Source organism: Neomonachus schauinslandi, chromosome 6, assembly GCF_002201575.2.
Source record: "Neomonachus schauinslandi chromosome 6, ASM220157v2, whole genome shotgun sequence".
NCBI lineage: Eukaryota > Metazoa > Chordata > Mammalia > Carnivora > Phocidae > Neomonachus > Neomonachus schauinslandi.
This window is the reverse complement of record NC_058408.1, coordinates 13,275,033-13,290,033: the sequence shown is the minus strand read 5'-3', so window position 1 is coordinate 13,290,033 and position 15,001 is coordinate 13,275,033. Positions and strand designations below refer to the sequence as shown.

General features: G+C 43.7%; 1 protein-coding gene across 2 annotated transcripts in view; it reads left to right on the top strand.

The window, feature by feature from the left end:
* Positions 1 to 15,001, top strand: part of TGFB2 (transforming growth factor beta 2) — a 79,246-nt gene that overhangs the window by 1,622 nt on the left and 62,623 nt on the right. Inside the window, exon 2 of one of the 2 annotated variants that reach the window (XM_044916305.1) lies at positions 12,529 to 12,612. The exons of the other annotated variant lie outside the window; for it this stretch is intronic. Within the exon in view, the coding sequence (XP_044772240.1) occupies positions 12,529 to 12,612 (84 nt within the window). The remainder of the gene's footprint in view (positions 1 to 12,528; positions 12,613 to 15,001) is intronic. 2 annotated transcript variants of the gene reach the window in all.

Here is a 15,001-nt window from a genome sequence, read left to right as displayed (position 1 = left end):
CCTCCCCTTTCCATGCCCTATATACTTGCTGGCTGCCTTCACAAAGTCTCTGTGTCTTGCCTAAGTAGATAATATGGCCATCTTGATAGTTTTCTCCTGGAGGTTCTAATTGCAGGATGGTACTTTTCTTTTTTAATATTTATTTTTAGTTTGACAAATCCTAGTTCTGTGACTTGCCATGTCTTGTACTTGACAGTCTCAGAATGTCAGCCCATGGATCTCACGGCAGTCTTCCTAGCCACCTTTCTTTTTCCTGCACCTTCTCTTCTTGTCCAGGAGCAGAGTAGATCCGGGAGATCCTGGCAAGCAGGATGGTTTTATTATTGTAATTAGGCACCGTCCACAACAGTGGTGATAAATACACACCGCCCTGGTTATTCCCCTCAGGAAGTAAAGCTTTCTACCTGGGGTGGAGCCAAGGAGATATTAGGAAAACAAGTTCACTGTAATTGGTCCAGAATGATTGAGACCAAACGGAGAGTTGAGTCAGTTTGCTTTCTCAAGCACGTGTATCCGGTCTACTGGTATTTGGGCAGGCGGGCAAGTAAAGTGGGTTATATAGAATCTGAACCGGGTTTACTTGCAGAAGTTCAAATGAATTGCCAGCATTTTATAACAGACAGGAGGTCTGATTTCTTCCTCATCATTAGACAGGTGTGGGGAGAGCCAGTTACCTAAGAGAGTGTTGATTCTTTGTTCCTTCCGGCACACCTCAGTCCAAAGAGCCAAGGTGATCCAACCCAGGAAAATGATCATCCCCAAACTGGAAAAATTCTCAGAATGTAAGGATTTCAGAGGATGACAGCTCAGATCAGTGTGTGGATTCTCTACTCCATCCCACCTCCAGCTACCAAATAGATTAAAAGCTCTGCTAGGTGCAGTATAAAAAAAGTATACTATCAGTTTTCATACAGAGAATACCAGCTTCTATGGAAGTTTAGGGGCAGAAAAGCATATTAAGAGTAGATTGGATACTACTGTGCAAGAACTGTGGATAATTTTATAGAAAGTAGGTTAACTGATTTTCCAGCACTTTCTAGTTATACTGGAATATAGTGAACCCTTCCAAAAAAAAGGAAGAAAAGAAGAAATCACTCCACCGTATTTTTAAAGAGCAAATTGAAAGTACAGCATTGGCTTATATACTAGCTTTCCTTCTTTAGGACTTTTCCGCCCAACTCTTAACTCAGGCGTCACTGAAGTGGCTGAAGGGAGGGAGTGTGCCTGTCATTTCTTGCAGTGAATCCGGCAAGGGTCATAAGCCCCAGAGATGAAGGCATGGGAAAGATCACTGGTTCATTTTTTACCATCAACTTATTAGCGTTCAGGGAGTGACTTCAGCTCAAATATTACAAATATGCTCTAATTATACTCAATGAGCTATATATCATTACAGATCGCTGATAGCCCTTTGTGGGACATTTTATACAGTTCAGACTACATATTTTTAGCAATGTGGAGATTTAAAAGTAAAAATATAAGAGATATTGTATATGCCCTCAGGCATATTTTGTTTTAAATATTATCCTTGGCCTGGTATACTGTATAAATACAGTAAATATGAATAGAACTGGCCAGGTGCCAGTCTCCTAGGATGAATTTTAGTCAAGAAGGTATTTATGGGATATAAATAATACTGTGTCAACATTTAAAGAAAGGGTCTGATTAGTTTTGAATTTATTCATATTGATCTTTTCACATGCTGTTAGTTTAAGGCTCAAAGTGGAGTTATGTTAAGGTTTACCGATAGTTTACCCAGTGGGAATTTGTGGACGCCCCAGTCCTTTCGACAAGCCATCTGCAGTTCAAGGCATATCTAGTGGAAAGACACTGCACAAAGCTTTAGAAATCTCGAAAGTGATTCCGTTCACTAGACTGAGAATCCAGATGACTGACAGTTAAAATCTGTAGAGGCTTGGGCAGTCAAAAAAAGAAAGAGACAGTAAGTTTCATTTTCTATCTTTCCTCTCACTTGTTTTCATTGTAACAAACCAGGCAGTGTTGGGGTTCTAAAAGGTGGTGATTTAGCCCTAGCCCCCACCTCCCAGGGAACCTGGGGCGAAGTCTGGAGTTTTGGCTGTCATGACCCTTAGGGAAGGCATGCCACGAGCATGTCGTGGGTAGAGGCCAGGGACGGTTGCTAACCATCCTCGAATGTACAGGACAGGTTCCCTCCACCCACCACCACCAGCACATACATCAAAGAATTGCCAGTAATGCGCATGTTGAGAAGCCCTGGTACCCCTGCTATCGATTTTGGGTTACCGAATTTTGCGAGGAGTCCCATTTTAAAAGTAATAACCCTAAAAATCAAATATCTGTATGACCAAGAGGAGATTAAAATGAGAGCATTGAATGGAAAGATAATCAGAAAATTATCTTCATGAGATGGGAGTTTGAATTGGACCATTTTGTGTGGTGGATACTTTATTATTATGATCCTAAAGCACCTAAATTGGAGACCTCAAAACTTCCCATTTATTTAGCCTAAATAATGATGTTGCCTCACCCATCAGTAACTTCAGTCAGCAGCAATGTGATGTTAGTCAGAACAGAGAAAAAAAGAAATGAGGAATTGTCTTGGCTTTTCCTTGCAAGGAGAATAAGCAGTTCATGTTAATGAGGAGTGGGATCTCCAACCTAGACAACCGAAGAAAGTAAATAATTGTGTTGGTTTATTCTATCATATTGAATTAGATAAACCAAAATATACAGCCTGAGACATCACAATGAGGTTTCCTTTGTAATTGTTTCACACGAATGTTAAATCTTTAATAGCAAACAATCTCCTTTTCTATTGCCCCTGTAATTTTCCAAGTGAAATCGTGGAATGTAGAATGAATACCAATAGCACTATGGTTTTGGGGAATTTGACATAAGATTCTATTCATGGACATGTCCTTCTGTATACAGATTGCTGGACTATTGGCCAGTTGCCCAATGAGGGAAAATATTAGCAATTGCTGGAGCATAGTAGTATTTTTGCTTTATATCCAGGGATTTTATTTTTTAAGATTCTCTGGTGAGGATGTGTGAGAAAGAAAAAAAGATCAGAGACAATCGGATTTGACCTCTTGACTTCTACAATGATTGAGTTATTAATACACAACAGACCAAACTTCAATTTCTGCTTTTTTACTGTATCATTGCTTGTACTAACTCTAGTGCCTAACTGTGGTTCCAGTAAACTTGGGTCACATTCTTCTTTCAGGATTTCCTCTCCTTTCCTTCTTTTACTTTTCAAAGACTGGGAGAAGGATACTGTTTATCACTGAAGTAGTTGGGCAGGCTTTGTTGCCAAGTGAGAACAGCTCGCCGCGAGCCTCCCCTGAGGAGTCCCGTCCCGTGGAGGCTGGGCTTTGCGAGGCTAGAGGGGCAGGTGGGGACCCCTTGACCTGGCAGAGGGACCTGGCACCCTCTGTGTCTCCACAGCGACCCCTGGGGTCCACTCTCGGAGCTGCACTTTGTAAATTCCGACTTTCCCCTGGTGAGAACACGCTGATGTAACCTAGTCGCAGCATCTTTCATATAAAGATATGAAAGAATGACAGATCATTTTTCCTAGAGGAAACGGAGACGCGAAAAAAAGGGCTAATGACTCACTGTTGATCCCACATCAAATCTGGGTTAGCACCGAGGAGGTCACTGACTCTTAGGCCTTAGCCCAGAGATTACAACACACTCCAGGCTGCATTTTTAGAAGGTTAGGGACACCGAGTGGAGGAGCCCGGCCCTGGGCGAGCGGGCGGGAGACCACCGGATGGGACTCGGTGTGACTCCGCCCTCCCCTGTTGCCCCTCCCCCGCCGCCTTTCTGCTCCCGGCGGAAAGGTGAGCAGCAGCCTTAGGGCAGAGCGACTGCGTGAAGGAGCTCTGAAAACAGCCCTTTCAGCTGTCTTGATGTAGCATTTCCGGTCCTGACGGATCCTGGAGAGAGGCTCTGGATTTGCCAGATGTGCTCGCTCTACGCAGGCAGCCCTTCTGCTGCAGGGTGTATTCCACTTTGCAGGCTCGGAACAGCTTGATGAACTGTGCCTCTGGCCCAGATAAACAAACGTTTCCATTGTCATTTTGAAACCATATGGCGTGCTTTTGTTTTTTAATATTCTTTAAACAGAGATCGTTTTAAACCTAGGAATTCAGTGTTCTCCAGGTACTTTAAATTTAATAACAGGCTAAGGATTCTTTGATGGGCTTGTTTAGACTGAAAGCTTGCCTCCGTCATTTGTTTAGGAGAAACTCGCCTCGCGCAGCAACCACGGAGGGGTTTTGCTTGTCATTTGTTTTGTTTCTTTTCTAACCTCTGATGCCGGAAGTGGGTGTGGAGCTGCTCTGCACCGTGACCGCGTCCACCTCCTTGCGTCCTGGGGTCGGCTTGGTGGCCTTGGCTCTGCATCAGACTCCCCCTCGACCTCTTGCCCACAGTCTCCGAATTGCCTTCGTCTTCACTGTTCTGGAATATCTGCATGCGTGGCGGTTCGCCTCACTTAACCAGGCTTCACTTGCTTCACTTCTCAAGATGAGGAAGGTAGCTGTTTCCTAGGGTTGTAAAGGACCCAGGATGAGGGGCGTAAAGAGGCATCAGGCTCTGTGCTTGGCACTCAGTAGGCGATCTTGGCAGCCATCATTCACTGAATCTCAAACATCACTGATTTTCAGATGCGCCATTATTTTGTTTGCCACTAAGCAAAGAATAACACTATTATAACATGCCATCGATTGCAAGACACATTAAAGAGAGGTATTTTAGAGATAGTAAAAATGTGATTAAAAGTGATGCTCTGGGAACCACTCCCACTGGCCTGGAATCTCTTGGCGCTTCATTCTTTTCTTTGTAAGTTCTACTCAATGGATCTATTTCCCTTGCTCTCTTGGATTGGTCTTTAGGTGACCTTTGCCACTTAAGGGACTGGGAGCAGAGACTGGAAGGGCTAGTCATCCACCATGTCTATTAGTACTATCTGTGCTCATATAAGAAGGCCTTGAGAATTTAGACTTCTTCGGTAAGATTTCAGATTTCTTAAGAAAACATCCAAGACCTTTCAGGTTCCAGTCCCTCCTTGTTCAGCCCCACCTCTTGCTAAATCCCATTCTTGCTGTAAGCTACACTCCAGCCACATCACCTTCTTCACCTTTATCCAAATGGGTCATTTATTTTCGTGCCTCCAGGCCTTTGTCTATGCTGTTTCTTCCATTGGAGATCCATCTTTTAACACCTCTAAACATCCTCTGAGGTTTCTTCAGGTGCCAAAACCTTTGAGTTTCCCAGTCATGTGAATCAGTTCATCCTCTGCATTCCCACAAGACTGATACTCATCTCTAAAGCAGCCTCTTTTCTTTTGCTGTTGATAAAATCTAGCTGTGGTCCAGCTGTCTTCTTCGCTGGTTTGTAAACTGCCTCGGAACAGGAGCCGACTCTTACAGAACTAGTGCGTTGTATTTGCTCAATACCTGCCTCATAAACGAACAAGCATTTCCCTTTAGAGAATAAGATGCAACCACCGACGAAGGCTGTATGGTTCCTAAGTATCAGGACCAGGAGATGTAGAGAGATGAAATCTACTCACCTTCATTATCAGGGAGAATGTGCTTGATGGATCATGACACTGTGGTTACAGCAACACTGGGTTTCTCATACCCATACATTTCCTGTTTCCAGTTTTACAGTGAAGAAAATCATGATGAGAATAGTGATGGCAGCTAACCTTCACTGAGTACTGACTGTGTCCAGTATAGTCTTAAATATTTTACCTGTATGTCCTTATTGATCCTTACAAGCAACCCTTTAGAGTCCATACTAGTATTTGCTAGCATTTTCCCTGTGACATATGAAGACATGGGCATGGCTATTTCTATCAGGGATGGCTTATTGAAAGTAAGGCTCTTGGGTGCCTGGGTGGCTCAGTTGGTTAAGCGTCTGCCTTCAGCTCAGGTCATGATCCTGGAGTCCTGGGATCGAGTCCCTCATCGGGCTCCCTGCTCAGCAGGGGGTCTGCCTCTCCATCTGACCCTCTTCCCTCTTGTGCTCTCTGTCTCTCATTCTCTCTCTCAAATAAATAAATAAAATCTTTAAAAAAAAAAAAAAGAAAAAAAGAAAGTAAGGCTCTTAGTTACCACAAATAAAAGAGGCCCTTAAAATAGAGACCAGGAAATGGAGAGCATGACTTTCCTTGCCCTCTGGCGAAATGATGCAGGGCATCCATGCAAGAGTGGTGTCTGTCCTCTCCTCCCAGGCATTACATCCTTAAGCTCTGAATTCTTTCCCTATAAAAGGCTATATACCCCTGAGGCCTTGGATAGGACCCTCAGTCTTTTTCCCTGCCTTTAACACATTCAACTTTTCTCACTACATTTTGGTTGATAAAAAATTATGATTTATCAGGTCCCTGGTTTTGGTCGTTAACTGCAACCATTTCTTCACAAGAGTTCTGATAAGTTTGATTGATGGGGGATTCCTCTTGTCTCTTTCAGAGGATTAATTTATTTGGGAAGGCAGGCTGGTAGTGGTGCCCTGACCACGGGCTTTGGAGCCACACGCACCCAATAAGGAAAAGAAGGAGTATAGATAAAACGGAATTGCACCAAAAGAGTCTCAGAGACGGAAGGGGAAGAGGTGGCACCAAAGACAAGAAGCCCTGCTCCAGGCCTATGGCAGTTGTTAAAAAGGGTCTTGTTTTAGTTAGTAGAGAGGCTCTATATTTCAGCGGTATTAAAACTTGCATATGACTCACACAACATTCACCTCTTTATCTTGCTCAGTTATAAGGTTTGAAGTCCAGTGAAGGAAGGAGGGGATGTTGTTCCTGAGAGGCTAGCATGCAAAGGGTGTTTCTGGGTAATGTGCATCTAGCTCAGCCCTTCCTCACAGGTTTTCTTGTCTCTCTGCCCCCCACCCCCACCCCCAGTGAGGGTCTGTGGAGAAGGAAGCCAGGCCATTTGGAGTTAAGGCTGAGCCAGGTCAGGCAGCCAAAGTTAGACTGTGGTAGACCTCATTTCACTTCCATAGTCAAGCACTGGCTACAACAGTTTCTTAGCTGTCAGGTGATTCATTTAAAAAAAAAAAAAAAGCCTTAGCAACAAAATGACATGAGGGAGTAGAAGTCTCAAAGAGGAAGATGGATGACAGGAAGAGGAGAGCGTGGTCAAGTGTCATGGCAAAGGGTTTGAGGAGGAAATGAAAACGTGGGAGGTGATAGCAGAGAGGAGAGGCCGCACCAGGCCCTGGGTGGTTGTTAACAGTGCAAGGCGCTCTCCGTGTGAGGTAGCGTCCAGCTTTCCTGGGGCAGCCGAGTGAGGCCATTCACTGGTGTGAGAAAACATCGCTGTCCAAGAGGAGTTGAGTTTACCAGATTTAGCATCTGTTGGAAGGAGGGGAAGCCTCCTGGTGCTGAGAAAGCTGTTATTTGTGGGCCAGGACCATCCCTTCATTCTCTCAAATGAGCCCTTCCAAACGTTACCACCTGACAAGTTGGAAACGTGGGGCTTAGATAGTCCTTTAACCACAAGGATTTGAGGAACTCAAGGCAAATGGAAAATGCTTTCTGGAGGTTGTGAAGCTCGAACCTTCTGAAAATAGCCCAAATATGTTTCTGAGTTCCTCAGGCAGCTGTTTGCCTGTCTGCTGGCATGTTCCCCGCGTTTCACGGGGAGGGTGCCGCTCTTCCTTCAGGCCCTCCTTGCTGCCTACGTGTTGGTGATTGGGAAGCAGGCTATTTCTGAAGCGGACACACTGGGTTCTCGCTATTTGAGACTCCGACTGCTTTTTTTTGGAAATGTTGTTTGTTTCAGGAAATCCTGTAGCATCTTTCCAGTCTCCTGAAAGAAAAAGAAAAATGTGAGTTAGACCTTGGCTCTGTTCATTTGGCTTTCCTATCTAACCCACACCACACTGAAAAATACCACATCTGTCTTGACAAAGCTAGTTCACAAATAACTGCTCATTCATAACTTAAAGCTGTTGTAAGAGTCCTTACTTGTTATTTCATCTTGTGAACAGGAATGCGAAGTTTGGTTTTGAGAAAGACCCTGAAATGACTGCAGGTCCGGTGACCTTTGCAAATCTATACAGAATCACCATCTAGAAGAGAACACTGCACATTTTTTTTCGTGTCTTTTGAGAGCACGAAAATATTGATGGTTGTCCAAACATAAATGGGAATTTTCAGGAAAATATTTAATTTTTAAGTTTTGGATTCATCTCAGCATTGGCAATTCAATGCTTTTTTAGACCAAATTCATCAGTGATTATTCTCTCTATACCAGAGGCAGCAGGGACTTTGTCATTCCTTCCATTTGGGGGTTTGGTTCTTCTTTGGTCATTTATTTTCCTATCCATTGGTTTAATCTCATTTTCACTTCTGCTTTGATATCTTAATGACAATACCATTGAAGTTGTTGCTACTTGCTTTATAATAAACCCTTATAAGTAAGTTGCTGGCTGACCAAGCAGCCAAAAGAGTGGATGACTTAGTCAGATTCCACTTTAGAAGGAGAAATAAAAAATCACAGACGAAGGACATTTTTTTTTTTTTTCCCAGAAGATAGGTGTTTTGGTAAGGAAACTGCCCCCTCTGAGGTCTGTTTGGGCTTTCTGAGGGGAAATGTTTCCACATCCAGCTCATACCTGGGCATTTGGGGCTGTGGATGTTAATGAGAAAGGAACAGAGGTGGGAGCGGGCTGGAGTTCCTGGCTTTAACCGGAAGTAGCTGAGTAGAACCAAAGCTGAATTTTGTCCAGCTCCTTGGGTTCTGAAGCATCTGTGCTCACCTTTAGATACTTCTGCTAAAAAATCATGTTGATTTGAATAATAATTTAGTCATTCATTTGTACCTCTTCATAGTAGAAAGCTTTAGCTTGGTAAGTGTGTTAATGGAAGTTACTGGTCAGACCTCTGAACTAAATCCTGAACTGATGCTCTTTCACCCACTAAACTGGTGCTTTTTCTCTCCCATAGAATGAGGTGACTGGTGCTAGTTTGTCTTGGAAAAAGCTGTATTTCAGAGGAATTCCACTGTCACAAAATATCACCATCAACAATGAAACTATGTGTAGAGAGTCATGTCTAATTTCATTAATTCTTTGGCACTAGTACCCAGATTCTAGAAAGAGGGTCCTGAGCCAAGCTGACCCCGAGTCATTATATATTTGGGATCAGCAACTTGCCCTTTCTCAGTAACATTTGTTGGGAATTCTCTAAGTAAAGTAGAAACTCACTGGAGTTTGTGTTAGGAGGAAATGATAGTACCCACTGATGGACCTGCTGCAATCCTGAGAGGAATGTTTGTAGGGAAGGTTTGGAGGGTTGGAGGAGGAGACTAATCTGACAGAGTTTACTGGAGCATTTGTAATGGCATTTAATTATGTTTATGATACCGTTGCAGCGAGAAAGTCTTTATCTTATAGACACTTTCACACTACACAAACCCCTACTTACTCAGAACGATCCACCTGGTTGGATAGTCTCGAGGTCAAGTGAGATTTTGTAAAAGGCCTTTTTTAAAAAATTTTATTTTATTTTATTTAAATTAGATTAATTAGCATATAGTGTCTTATTAGTTTCAGAGGTAGAGTTCAGTGATTCATCAGTTGCATATAACACCCAGTGCTCATTCCATCAAGTGCTCTCCTCCATGCCCATCACCCTGTTATCCCATCCCCCCCCACCTCCCCTCCAGCTACCCTCTGTTTGTTTCCTATAGCTGAGTCTTTTATGGTTTGTCTCCCTCTCTGATTTCGTCTTAATAAAAGACCTTCTTGAAACTGTAGCCTATAACCAAACAAAAGCCTATGCCAAAATTTCTCAAATTTTACCATGCAAAAGAATTCCCTATATCACTGGTAGTGCTTATTATAAATGCAGATTCCCAAATCTTCGTCTTGTATCCTCTATCCAGGTTATGATTCAGTAGTTTTCAGGTGGGCCCCAGAAACCTGCACCTTGATGAGAAGGCCAGATGATTCTTAGGCAGGAGTTCAGAAAGACGCTCTGGAAACACTGTAAATTTTTGTTTTGTTTTGTTGCTTTATTTCTTAGATGGGTAATCCCAGGCAAAGTGAACTTTTATAGTTAATATTATAGTCTTTTAGACATTTGTAAGTTACCCAGGCAAAATTTTAGTTGCAGGACCATTTCTATCTTATGACTTATGTGAGTGGTCGTCCTCCATGATCAGTTAGTGAATGCCCAATTACTTCTAAAAAGGATTATTTCTCTAAAACTAGTTATCTTGGATTTTTGTAAGTTTTCACATTTTATCAAGCATTTCACATCTGCCAAAGCCTCACGACTCTACAAAAGCGTATTCCTACCCTGATGCCACTTGACTCCTATAGACTGTTGAAATTGATTTTTGAAAAAACTGAGGATTGCTTTCTTTGGCCTAAAGGATCACTGGTAGCATCACTTATAACTCCACCCAATTCATGGTCTCTAGTTCTGGGGCCTTGGGTCAGCACCAGAGGGCCTGTCTTTTTTGACCCTGCTTAAAAACAAACAAACAAAACAAAACAAAAAAGGAAAGAAAGGATTTTAATACTGCAGCTTTATGGCATAGTAAAAGTAAACCAAAGGGGCATACTTGAGGACTGCATGCTGGAAGTTGCAAAAGACAGTAGTAACCTCTCCCTGGTCCCACCCACACTTCCTTTGACCTGGGTGACCTGGAGCAATTTCAGGGATCTGGATTCTGTTACTAGAACTGTCCCTCCTCTGCACCACAACATCCACTGGCCTGAAGAAGGTGCTGTTTCCCAGGAAAAGGAGTGAAATCCCCCCAAGAACCCGCACAGGGCCATAGTTGGAAGAAAAAGTATTGCTAACCAAGCGACTTCCTCTGCATATTCTGCCTTTCCCTGGTTACATTCTTGGAGATTTTTATTTAAGATAACTTTCAGCATCTCTTGTTAGAGGTCAGATATGAATGAGAAGATTTTGTTTGACTTGCTAATCTTATGACAAACAGTTTATACCCAGTGTAGCTTCCTGTCTTTGCTGACTGGTTCTTTGAGGGAATTTGCTCTGGGTTAAGGCTGTGGAGAGCCTCTAAAAATAAACAACATGGTTGCTTCTTGGTGAGAACATATGTGAGCAGATGGCAACTGGTAACAGCATATGGTGGCAACATGAAAGCAGCATGTTGCAGAAAGCTCTGAGGGGACCTTCCTCGTCCATGCCTCTGCGGGCCCTCCAGTGCCCCATAATCCCAGTGACACAGAGTTCTGACTGGGAGGCATGTCCCACGGAAGCGTGAAAGCATGTCACGGGGGTCTTGTTAGTGGGCTGAATGTTGGAGACGGTAAGTTACAGGGGATGGAAAAAGGCTTCCTTGTCTATTTTCAAATCAAAAGATAAAAGGTACAAATCTGACACAAAAAAAAAAAAAATGGGGAGAGGATTCCACAAGGCCTTTTGTCTTTTGTCAAAAGAAGTTTTCAAGTCCGGTTTGCAGAGTGACAGGCTCCTTCTGGAAGACATGCCCTAGACGAATGGCAGGGACATGGATGTTAAATCCATGTAAGGAGCTAGGAAAGAAGTATATTCACCCCAGGCCTGGAAGCCAGTCAGGGATTCATCTGTCAAATAAGTTATATAACTAGTATTATTACATCCCTTGATCACTTCTTATTTGCCAGTCTCTTAAATATATCCTCTCTTTGTGATCTTCTAAAACCCTCAGGGGTAGCATGATGTATGCTTCATGTATAGAAACTAAAGCTTGGGTGAATCCAGCCACTTGTTCAGAGATTCACAGGAAACCAGTGACAGGGCAGGGGTTTCAACCTACGTCTTCTTACGCAAAAATCCTATATTTGTCATTGACTCGACCCCAGATAGAAGAACACTTAGCAGTGTTTTCTCTTCCATTGAGGGTATTTTTTGGTACATTTTCTTTTATAAGAATATGGCGGGTGGTATACAAGATGTCGTTGCTGTTACTTTAAAGAAATGAAAGTTCAAAATTTCACGATGTAATAACCATCATGGAAGAGAATGTTTAATCCATCCCGAGCAGCCCTAGATTTTTAAACTGTAGCTGAGCAGCACCAAACCAAGATACACTTGTATTTTTGACTTACTCAAGGAGTTTTCACGTGTGGGTTAGAAATGATGACGGGGGTTTTAAGGAAACTGAAATCTAGGCCAACCAAATGAAACATTGATTTTTATTCAGAACGGGTAGGCTGTCTTTTGTCAAAGGAGGTCAAGGCCTTTCCTGTTCATCTTTGACATAAGTCACGGTATTTATTTTACCATTTCCATGTATAAATTGTACATTGTGATTTTGACGCTAGAACATGTTAAAGGGAAGGAATTCAGGAGGCTGACTGGTGGTTAAGGGATGCCAATAGATCGGGGAACGGAATCCAGAATCCCTTCTAGAGCCTTGGTCCCCGAGTAGCGGGGACCTTATATGTGTGGGGGAATAAGTACATTCAGAGAGCCCTCTTCGACTTTGAATCTTTGTATAGCTCTGTGCAAGGCATCGCCTCAGTAAAATAGCTAATGACTGTGCTTTTTAAAACTCCTAGCTGTCTGCCCAGTTGTTACAACACCCTCTGGCTCAGTGGGCAGCTTGTGCTCCAGACAGCCCCAGGTGCTCTGTGGGTACCTTGGTGAGTACACTTGTCTGCTTTATACCTCATTTGACATAGTGATATCAAGTCCATCTTTAGTGTCTGTCTCCTGTGGGGGAACCTGTGAGAGGCCAAAGAGAATTCTGGCATGCAGCCTTGTAGCTGAACAGTCACAAAGGTGCCCCAAATTTTTAGTCCGTAAATGATGATTTGATGGCCGTATGTGCAAGAATGGGTTGTGGGTACATGAGATCTGTGCTCTGGGGGTGACACAGTGGTCTGAAATACAGATCTGCTGACCCCCATGGATGATGCTCTCTGGAGGGTTGAGCCGTATGGCCAGAATATCAGGGGTCCTTTTTGGGTGTCTTTTTTTATATCTCTGTTCTTATGCCTGGCATACAGTAGTCGCTCAATTAATGTTTCTTGTACTGACCTGAAGGGGACGAAGGAGCTTTCCTTTCCTTTGAAGTTCTGGAGGGAGGCCTGTGGGAGAGTTGCCATTATTTGTGACCTTCCTATTGTCATTCCTGGGTTGCATGAGAATGGATTGTCATGGGTCAAGTCTTGGCTGACTGGCCCTGGGAGCTTGCCACTGAGCCCTGACCCTCAGCACAAGTGCAAACCCTTTGGAGCTAGCACTGCATGTCAGGCTGAGGAGCACTGAAGTCTCAGTGCTTTCTGATTTAGAACACTAATCAATTCAGTCAGCTTTTGTTGAGAGCCTACTGTATGCTAAGCAGTGAGATCACAGCAAAGAATAAGACTCAGGTGATCCTGATATTTAAGAACACAGGGGCCCAGTTGTCCCTGATCCAGGTTCAGGAAGAAATGAAATAGACTCACAATCCTGGCATTGGTTCACTCACATTTTTGAGACCCCAAGAAGGTTTGCATTATACTGATGCTAAGTGTGGGCAGAGGTCCCAGATACGGACAAAAGAAATGTTTTTATTACCTTAGAAGATATCTGGTTCACTGGTATAGTGTACTCTGCAATTTACCATGCCTAACCTTGCTTCTTAGGAATCAAGGAATGAAGGATTGAAGTAGTTTATTACAGTGGTTTAAGCTGGGTTTCCTCAAAAAAGAACTGATTCTACTGAGAATATACATTTATTTTCATGTACAAAAGTGGCTAGAAGCTGCCATGTGAATAAAGAGTAAAAGGTTTAATCCGTGCTTTTAAATTCCCCTTTTGTGAGACAGATTATATTTTGTTTTCAACCTCTACATTTGTATTTTATTTCACTATCTAAACCAAGGATTTAATTGTCTGATGTTTTTCCCACTAGCTTTTTGGAAAAGAAAAGGGAAGGGAATAAGAGAAGGAAAACATTTGTTGAATCCCTCCTATGTCCCTGGCACTTAGAGACACAGTGTCCTGATCCTCCCCATGTTGGTGGGTTGGGGACGGCTGGGATGACCATCCCCACATGTCAGGAAACTGTGGCTTGGAGAGGAAAATACCTTGTCTTTGGTCATAGCACACTCGCGGGCGGGGGGGGGGGGGGGGGGGGGGGGGGGAGAAGGGCGGGGGCAGAGCCGGAATCCAAATTCAGGTCTGGCCTCGACGCCCGCCACCAGACCACAGAGCCCCCAGATTTTCTGGCCTTCCTCTTGCCTTCCCTTGGCAATCCCACCCCATTAATTTTTGTAATTGTCTCAGTGACTACTTTGGATTAATTTCCTTTTCATCTTTTCTTCCCATAGTAAACAAGTTGAGAGGGCTACCCTGGTTCTCTGTGTGGTTTTTCCTCTCAGACACTCCTCGCTTGGGGTTATTTTCGGTCATTTCATTGCTGCAAGCCTCCTTCTTTCTTTGGTGAAAACACACTGGAAACCCACCCTGCTCCTTAGTGAGTCTGGGAAAATCAGGAGTGTCTCCGAGGGTGTGGAAGGGAGAGAGGGTACAAGATCCACGGAGATTCCCGGACAGCGCGGGGCTCCTCCACCCCACCCAGCCTCCAGGCCCGTGGGAAGACCCTCCGGACCCCTTTCAGACCTTCCACGGAAGACTGCTGAGCAGTGGGGCTCTGCATTTTTTTTTTTTTTTTTTGTCTCTGTTCTTAGAAATAGTAATTGAGTAAAAATGTAAGTGAGTGGATGCCAGGGGGCAAGTGTCCAGGGTCAGGGTGAATTTCTCCATGCTGAGTGTGATTCTGAGCACTCGTTAAGTGGAGGCTGGCCTGTGCCAAGCAGCTCGAGGGCCATCCCTGTCACCTTGTGTGAACTGCCTCTCCATTCCAAGGAGATGTTGGGAGCGGCTGGAGGGAGCCCAGGGCCCATGGCGCCTCTCGCTGTTCTCACTCTCTAACCTGGGTGTAGTTGATAACCATGATTTCACTGAAATCCCCTGGAGGACGAAATGGTCCTTGCTCCGCACAGCCCATGTGGCTGCTGAATCATTTTTCTCTTTTTCAATTCA